This window comes from Tasmannia lanceolata, unplaced genomic scaffold (genome assembly GCF_043159265.1).
Source record: "Tasmannia lanceolata isolate RefF3 unplaced genomic scaffold, GAP_Taslan_0.1 ptg000023l, whole genome shotgun sequence".
NCBI lineage: Eukaryota > Viridiplantae > Streptophyta > Magnoliopsida > Canellales > Winteraceae > Tasmannia > Tasmannia lanceolata.
Window position 1 is genome coordinate 23,625,722 of NW_027518700.1, and position 9,687 is coordinate 23,635,408.

The 9,687-nt window shown below is 41.4% G+C and overlaps 1 protein-coding gene across 1 annotated transcript; it reads right to left on the reverse strand.

Moving 5' to 3' along the window:
- Window positions 1-679: 679 nt before the first annotated feature.
- On the reverse strand, window positions 680-1,720 carry LOC143855948 (uncharacterized). Its single transcript, XM_077365994.1, has one exon. It carries the CDS (start codon window positions 1,718-1,720, stop codon window positions 680-682), a length of 1,041 nt encoding a protein of 346 aa, XP_077222109.1.
- Between the last annotated feature and the right edge of the window lie 7,967 nt (window positions 1,721-9,687).

The window sequence follows — 9,687 nt, forward strand, 5'->3', positions numbered from 1 at the left end:
ACTCATACATTCTGATCTGATTATGTCCGGAGAAGGCGTCCATGAAGCTCAATAACTCGTGGCCTGCAGTGGCGTCGATGAGTTGATCGATCTTTGGAAGCGGGTAACTGTCCTTGGGACAGGCTTTATTCAGATCAGTGAAGTCGACGCAGGTTCTCCATTTCCCATTTGCCTTTTTTACCAGGACTACGTTTGCCAACCAGTCCGGGTACTGGATTTCCTGAATGAAGTCAGCCCTTAGGAGCCTCTCTACTTCTTCTCTGATCGCCTGCCGCCTTTCGAGGGTGAAGTGTCTCCTCTTCTGCTTCACCGGCCTGCAGGTCGGGTCGACACCTAGTCTGTGCGAACTAACCTCCGGGTTGATGCCGGGCATGTCCGTGGGGGTCCATGCAAAGACATCCGCGTTATCCTGAAGGAATTGCGTGAGGCTGTGTCGGGTGCCGTTGTCTAGGGAGGAGCCGATCTGAACGACCTTCTCATCATCGTTCTCGCACAGGGGGATGGAGATAAGGTCTTCGGCGGGCTGAGTTCCCTGAGCTTCATCCCTCAGGTCGAGGAGCTCAATTGGCAATGACTCCATCGCGTTTTTGCCCTTGAGCGCCATTGCATAACACTCCCTGGATTGCGGCTGGTCTCCCCTCACTTCCCCAACGCCGTTTGGCGTAATAAACTTCATCTTCTAGTGATAAGCGGACGCAACGGCGCGGATTTGGTTCTGGCCAGGTCGTCCTAAAATAGCATTATAGACCGAAGTGGCCCTCACTACTAGGAAGTTGATCATGGCGAAGGCTTGGCAGGGTGACTCTCCGACGAGGACAGGAAGCTCGATTTGTCCCTCAACCTTGACTACCTCTCCTGAGAAGTCGAAGATATCTGAGTTTGCCGGCCTCAAGCGTTCGTCACCTATCATCATTCTTTCGAAGGCGTGATAGTATAGAATGTCGGCTGAACTCCCATTGTCTACCAGGATCTTCTTTAACTCCCAGTTTGCGACGAGCATAGTTAGGACTAGGGCGTCGTCATGTGGTAATATCAGGCCGTTGAGCTCCGCATCTGAGAAAGAGATCTCATTCTCGGTCTTCATCTTCTTGCTGCACGCGTGCACGACATTGACTCGTCGTGCATATGTTTTCCGAGCAGCGGATGAGGTGCCTCCAGCTGCAGGACCACCCATGATTGTGCCAATGACTCCCCTTGGTTGGGAGCGGTGTGCCTCTTGCTGCGGACTAGGCGGCGGAGGAGATTGTCTTTGAGCTGGGGGCGGTTGAGACTGCCGAGGGCTTCGGCCCCGGGGACCTTTCTCCTTGGGGTCACTTCTGTGGGTGTCACTTCGGACATATTTTTTCAAGTAGCCCCTGCTGATCAACTGCTCAATCTCCTCCTTCAGCTGCCAGCAGTCGTCCGTATTGTGGCCATGGTCCCTGTGGAACCAGCAGTACTTCGATTTGTCTCTCCTGTTTCCCTTGGAGATCATTGGGGTTGGCCATTTTATGAACTCTTCTCCGCTGATGGCAGCCAGTATATGTCTTCGGGAGGTGTTGAGAGGGGTGAAGTTCTCCTCCCTCCTTTGGGGAGACTTTTCTCTTCTGACAACCTTGTCATCCCTGCGCTGCTTAGCAAGATACTTGTCTTGGTTCTTATCATCAGAGGTTCTCCTCCGACTCGAGTCCAGAGCAGCCAGTGTCTCTTCCACTGATATGTACTCCTCTGCCCCGGCCATTAGGTCTGCTAGGGAGTGAGGATTCCTGCGGGCCACTGCTCGGCGGAAATAATTTGATCTAGCACCTGCGAGAAGCGCGTTCGTAGCGGCCGAGGGGTCTAGATTTGGCACTTGGAGTGCCTCCCTGTTGAAGCGGCCGACGAAGGCTTTGAGAGGTTCATTATCCTCCTGCCGCAAGGCCATTAAGGATGCTGTTGTTTTCCTGGGTCTGCGGCTGCTCATGAAGTGGCGGACCAGATCTTCCCCGAAGTCGTCGAAGTTACTGATGGAGTTTGGTCTGATCCTTGAGTACCAGTCCCTTGCCGAACCGGTCAGGGTCGTTGGGAATGCTCGGCAGAGGAAGCCGTCTGACGCACCATGGAGGAGCATCATTGTCCTGAACGTCTCCAGGTGGTCCACGGGGTCAGTGGTCCCATCATACTGCGGGACAGTTGGCATTTTAAATCCCCTGGGTGCTGGGGCACCCGTCACGTCGTCGGTGAACGGCTTTCTGCTTGAGAACGCCCGCAGAGCAGGCCGGCTGTGATCTTTTGCCAGCTCTTCTATGCGGTGGTCCATCTCTTCTATTCTCCGCAGCATCGGGTCAGCTCTACGGTCTGGTGACCTGTTTCTTTCCACAGATTGGCTCGCCGCGGAACCGGACTGGCTTTCTGGACTCCTGCGACGGGACCAGGATTTCGCCTGTGGTGCGCGTTCTTCATGAGCTCGGCGCCTTTGCGTAGAACGAGACCGTGACCTCCGACGGTGGTGCGGCTCTGTTTGCGCATGCCTGGCTGTGGGGTGACGGACTTGTCTGGTGGACTGGTGAGTTCGGTCCTCATCATGGCGTGACGACTCTCCCCTGTGGATATCTGGCCTCTCTGGGACAGGTCGTGGAACTTCTGGAGGAAGTTGGGGAGGCGCCTGGAGTAGCTGCTGGTACTGCCCGACGAGAGCTATCATTTGTTGGAAAAGGGCTTGAACTTGATCTAGAGTGGGCATGGAGTTGAGGTGTACCGAACGAGGCTGGCTCTGTTCAGCCGTGGCAGAAGCTGCCACCACCAGCGAGGCGAGTCGCTCGCTCCGAGTCCTGCCGGGTAGCACGGCTCGGGTAGTCCGTGCGGTTGGCACACGCGCACTCTTGCGCCCTGCCATTTTTTGTAAAGTGATTGGAACAGCCTTTAGTTCAGCGTCCCACGGATGGCGCCAATATGTTAGGCCTAAAATCAGTAACAGATATGACAGTGACGTAAGAGCCGAACTGGAGGACCCAAGAAGCCGAGGTGAGGGAGCTAAGTAGCTGAGCCCTGTGCAAAGAGCAAACTAGGTCAGAATGACCAACCCGGAGTGTTACTCCGGACAGGCCCTTCGACACTCAAGTCAGTATGAGCAAGAGTGCCGAGCTAGTTTTTAGAGTGGTGGGTGAAGAAGTTATTACCTTGATTTATGAGCTTTGGAAGCCCTTTTATAGGGGAAATTTGGGGTAGGTGGGGAGTTAATGCTCCAAGGCAGGTGTCCACCAGCTATAGGTTCGCGCTCACCTACTCTGAGATAATTATCGGATTACCCTTGCTGACGCGGGATCTGCAGTGGGCCCCCTCGAGACACGTGCCGGCAGCTGATAGGCTGGTCCGCGGTGGGCCCTCCCCTAGCCACGTGTCGGCAGCTAACAGGCTGCTGAGCTTTCACACCCCATCAGAATCCATACAATGGGTATATATAGAGTCCCAACACAATATGACCGTTTCAGGGGCAAACTGGTAATTTTCGGGTTAAAAAGACTACTAGCCTTTGGACCTCCAACCACTATTTTTTTTAGTCTAGGTTGTTTTCTCAGAGTTCCGAGAAATGTCTCGGAGTTCCGAGACTGGTTTTCCAGCAATCTGCTTCCAACTTGTAAAATTCATATCTCCCTCATTTCTCGTCGGATTTTGACGTTATTATACTCTACGGATACAAGAAAAATGAGCTCTATCTGTTAAAAATACTTTCAAAAGTATTTGAAAATACTTTAAACAAGTTTTGATAGGATTTAGTTGCTGGTCCAGGTTGTTGCTTCGGAACTCTGTTTTGTTCATTGTTGTGCTAAATGGCATATGGGTCCCAACATGTTGGCACACCACCATGGCCATGCACTTATCCATTTAAGTCCTTAAAGGGTGTGTTAGTCTCTTTGAAAAATATATTTTTAGGGGTTTAATATGTGCCTTGATCAAGAGAAAACACTAGGGAGAAAGGAGATACATACTACCATTCTAAATACTCTCTTGAATGAACTCTTGAGGTAGCCATTGCTTGATCTTCTCTTTAAGTGCATAGCTTGCTTTGGGATCTTCAAGGTTGAGCTTCTTTGCTTAACACCTTCCAAGGATGATGCCGCCATTTGGTTCAAGCCCCTTTACAAGTTGTTGATCCACAAGCTTTGGCCTTCATTGATCTTCCTTTGTTTGTTCAATGCTTTGAGATGATTGATGTTGAGCTTCTCCTTGGTTGACCCTCCAAGGCATGATTGATCCAGGTATGCTCCAGCTCCTTTGACATGTGTTTGGTTCATCTTCAAGCATAGGCCATCAATGGTGTGTGTGTTGGTGCTATCATGGATTAACCTGTGAATTTCCTGTCCATAGCACAACACTCAAGGCAAATAATTAGTCCATAAAAGACTAATCAATTTGTGTTTGTTAATCATCAAAACAAGGTGATTGAATGAACCCATGGGTAACCCTTGGGCTAACAATCACCCCATTTTTTATGATGACAAATCAAATTGATTAGAGAGGTGGGAGGATTCTCTTATAAAGATTAATTAACAATATAATCATAACAACGCCCCCTCAACATATGCATAAGATAAATTTAACAAGTTTTAGCATACATGCATATGGATTATGGACAATCTAATCAATTTCATACTTCTTCCCTTTTGGCATAAGCAAAAAGGAAGGATACACAATTAAGCACAATATCAATGCATCAAAGATTTTTAGTCAAACTAGATGCTCCCCCTAGGTTCTTATCATGAATACAAGATAAACAATGCATATCATACATGACAAGAGCACAAGATCATAGAAACAAGATATCAAATATACATTTAGTCTATGTTGGAAAAATTCAAAGAGACTTGACATTTTAGCACAATTTTGGGTGTGATAATACATAAAACATGAAAATCATTCATATACACCGAAGACCCAATCAAACATGAATAATATGGCATTTTAAGGCTTATAATATACTTATCTTGAAAGAAAATAAAGTAACTGTAAAACTTTTAATGATAAGCCCCATTTTTTGTGAATTCCTTATAGAATCTTATCATGAGATGATAGGTAAATATAATATAAGATGAAACCTATTATGATAAGCAAGAATAGATATAGAACAAGTTAAGAACTCCTCTTTTGATTTATCATGCATAAGAATAACTTTTAGCACTTTCATGACATGACAGTGAGGTATATCATGGGTATATGAGTGAAAAAGTGAAAACACATATGATAACCACTCAAATTCATAAAAATTGTGATAAGCAAGTGTCTTTTACTTCTATGAATGTGGATCAACAATGATATTAAAGTTTTAGTACAAAATTCAAAAAGTTGATCATTGAAACCCTTTTTTGTAGAAGATATGAAAGTTTAAGCACAAATATGTGGGGAATGTCAAAATGGATGATTTGAGCATCTGATAATGATCCATATGAACATAAATATATGACTATTTAGCTCTCCCCCTTTGTATTTGTCATTGGCCTTAGGTGAAACTTTGTAGCAAGGCATGACATGACACAATAGGCTAAAAGTGTGAAAGTGAATACATGGCCAAAACAAAACTTATTCTTGGAATACATAAAATACAAAATACCAAATGAATATCCAAGATAAGTGTGAAGCCAAAATGGTGTGAAATTTAAGGTTTAGGCTAAGGGCCTTTAGTCAATACCAAGTATGATACCAAAAACTAGAACCATAAGACAAGCCCAACTAACTCATGTATGGAGCAACCATGCTCCAATGAGTGTACTTATCATATGAGGAATGATATACATATTTAGAATCATATGATAAGACATAAATGACAAGATTAACTTTCAAGCTCTCCCTTTGAAAAAGGATCATGCAATGCATGAATCCAAAGGGTTGTCCTCAGATAGACTCGAAGGGATCTTTAAATGAACAATTTTAGATCAACCCTTGGGCTACAATGACACTCTACTCTCTATGTGTCGGTTTATCATGAATAAAATTATAGCCATAATCTAGCTCTACATGATAAACAAGCATAGCAAAAAAGATTTTCAATCTGTGGCTCATGGTCCCCCTAAATGTGATATCATATTCTTCAAATTCAAGCTTTACTTCCCTAAGTATGTAACATACATAATTAGCTAGGGAGATCACATATAAATGTATACCTATTCTTGTTTGAGATGTTGGCACAAGGCCACATGGTTAAGTATTTTAATTATGATGATGGTACCGTCCCTTAAGAGGGCATAAGCACCGATTGAATGGCTTTTAACTTAAGGTTTGACATCTCATAAATATAGATCCTATCAAACAAGGGGTGAAAACTATAGAATACATATAAACCAATTCGAGCTCAATTCTATAGAACTAAGACATAGTAAGAATGGTCAATAAAATACCATGTCTTAGAGAGACATCCATGGCTCATGAAGGTGACAATATACCACAATGGGTAATAATGAGAAAGATAACAATAAACAATGTTTGGACAAGTTAATCATGACAAATGAAAGAATTGGTCCAAATATTTACATCCTACACCCACAACCACCTATGTAATGACAAGGCATTAAGCACAAAGTGCATAAGCCCATGAAAAACCAAAGTGTGTGGGAGACAAGTGTTCCTATCACAAAGTAGAATGTACCAACCACCATAGTGTGTAGATGCCCAAATAAGGTACTAGATTCAAATGAGATTTTTAATTATTACTCAAGTAAGTTTTACATGTTGAATCTAGACTCATTGTTGTAAGCCCAATGGTTCCCACCTTGGCATTCCCATCTTCTTTTGATGATTCAAAACTCAAGTGATTTTATATCACTAATCTGTTTGATTGTCTTAAGTTGTAGATCATGATTATTCTATATCAAGGTTGCTTGGATTGAGGCCAAGAAGCTCTCATTGGACCACATTCGGAAGGCCAAAGTCATTGGAGATCTAAGAAGCAAGAAGACTTGAAGCAATGCAAGTGAAGATCATTCTCATTGAAGTCTTTTAGATTGTAAAGATCCAATCCTAGTGTAGGTTTTGAAGCATAAATAAAGAAATGACATAACCCTAAATGGACTAAAATGTTTTAGTGATTGTCCTTGTGGTGTTCCAACACTTTGGAACCCTCATAAAAATCCCATCTAAGTATAGAATTGGAAACCCTTGAAGCCCAAAACAAATCAGCATTTCACACTTGAAAACTTGCTGGAAATAGGCTTCTCGGAACTCTGAGAGAATTCTCGGAGCTTCGAGCTCGGAAATTCAGAGGAAGTTCTCGGAGCTCCGAGAAATGGTCCAGTAATATTTTTTCATCTTCTGTTTGTATTCCCGGAACTTAGAGAGAAATTCTCGGAACTCCGAGAACACTATGTCGAGTGAAAAATTATAGCCGTTGGCGTTTTTTCCAGAATTACGACTATGCCCCCAAATGGTCATATTTTGGGTTTTCTATATATATGTGAGTTATAAACTTCCCAACCATCAATTATAACACTCAAAAACATTATTGGAACATCCTAAGAGGGAATCAAGCTTGTTTATGCCTCTCATTCTCTAGACTTTGGATTTGGATCATAAGCTTGAATTTGTACATCTTCTCCAAACTTTGTAACCCTTTGATAGGGATTTTTTGTTCTTTCTTTCATTGACAAGTCGTTGTATTTGGGTGAGTGTTCGGAGAATCAAAGCCCTCTCTCCGTGGTGTAGATTGCCACCAAGGTTAAAGCGATTGGACATTGTAATTGGTACCGGTCTTCGCCAAGGTTAAGAAGATCATCATAGTGAAGCCATCAATGGGTTTGGTTGGTGGAGTGGAGTAGGCCTCGCGTTTGAGGACCGAACCACTTTAAATCTCAGGTGCATTCTTTCTTGTCTCTTGCTTTATTTAATTTACATTGCACTTAGGATTTAACTTGTGTGCTTAATTTTTGCTTTTGATCTCTTAATCTCTAAATTGGGTTTAAGTTTTTTAAAAGGCTAAAACTTGATTTTTCAAACCCAATTTCCCTCCTCCTAAGTTGTTAATAAGAATACTTGGGCCTATCATTGGAATTTCAATTGTCAATTTTCCCTACATAATGTAATCTTATATGACTTTAAGGGAAGAATCCAAGGACTCTAAGGATGTACCTATCAAGTGATAACACCTTGGACACATGTATTCTAAAGAGAACTACCATGACTAAATACATATGATATCATCTAACTTTCAAAGTTCATACTAGTCGTGAGAGTATATCCAATTAAAGCTTTCAGGAATACAAATGCTTTAAACCTATCAAAGATTTCTTATTGCTTTTAATGATAACTACTAAGCACATAATAAGAAAGTCTTGTGTGGGGATTGGAAGGACAACTAGGTGCTAACCAATATGTAACTATATTTACTCACCTAGAGCATAAAAGATGTCTAAGAGGTGATCATTTTCTTAGACATATCATTTAATTTCTTAGTTTTGCTAGAAATGATATATAAATCACTTTAAATACCAAATAATCTAGCAAAAGCCAAATTTTATCCAAACTAGAGTTCAAATATGAAAGATATACACTTATGGGTTTAACTTGAACTCATGGGCAATGAAGATGTTGATATTCATGTAAGATCAATCATGGTTTTCACATTAAGTAATCTATTGTGGGTTGTCATGTGGATGAGTACTAAGTGCAAAGTGATACAAGTCATAATGTGTACACTTAGCCAAATACATATACATACATAATAATCAAGCAAGATAGATCTAGTGTATCTATAATTTTTTTTTTCAAAAGAGATGTGATCATGAAGCTCAAAGTTCAAAGTTTTCTTTCAAAAAATTAATTTTTTCAATAAGCTCAAAGTTTTCATTTTGCAAAACTTTAATTTTTGAACTACGTCAACATTTTTGTTTATTGAAATTTGGTTAAGTTGACCTAATTTTTTATTTTTGCCCAAACAATCATCAACTTCCATTTTCAAGTTTTCAATTTGATTTTGCAACTCGAAAATTGAAGTTTTGAAATTGTTCTCGTATGCAAAAGACTTTTGAGAAATGTTGTTTTGTCCAAATGTAGTATTTTCCTCAATAGAAGCACTAAGACAAATATTTTTCTTATATAAATTTTCAACGGTGGTCCATATTTCTTTTGCATTTTTACATGAAGAGATTTTCACAAAAATATCAATAGATATTCCACAACATAATGCAGTCATAGCTTTTGAGTTTAACGAAAACTTATTCAAAGCAAGCTTGTTGCATTTTTTAGGTAAGGTGAAGCCTTTATCAATTATGTCCATTATATCATAATCTATAGATTTTAGAAAGAACCTCATTTTAACTTACCATGACCCATAGTTCGTTCCATCAAAGATGGGAGGAATAAGATAGGATCGTCCATTCTCAAAATCATAGGGCTGCCATTTTAGATCTTTTCTCTTGTAGAAATTTGAAATAGTCAAAGATCTATAGAAGAGTCTTTAGCTCTAATACCAAGTGAAATCCCACTTAGGCAACCCAAGAGGGGGGTGAATTGGGTTTCTTTTAAAACTTTATAGATTTAAAAACTTTATTTGCACTAGTTTTAGTTTGATTAGAAAAATTAAGATATTTAGCTTTACTTGGTGAATGATTAAAGATAACAAATATAATGCAAATCCCACAATAAGAAAAAGGATTAGGATGAGTGGTTTCATTTAGGCCTTTTATTAAACACTTGGTGGAACCCTAGTTGATCTACTCTCTTTAGTTCATTGGACAAACACTT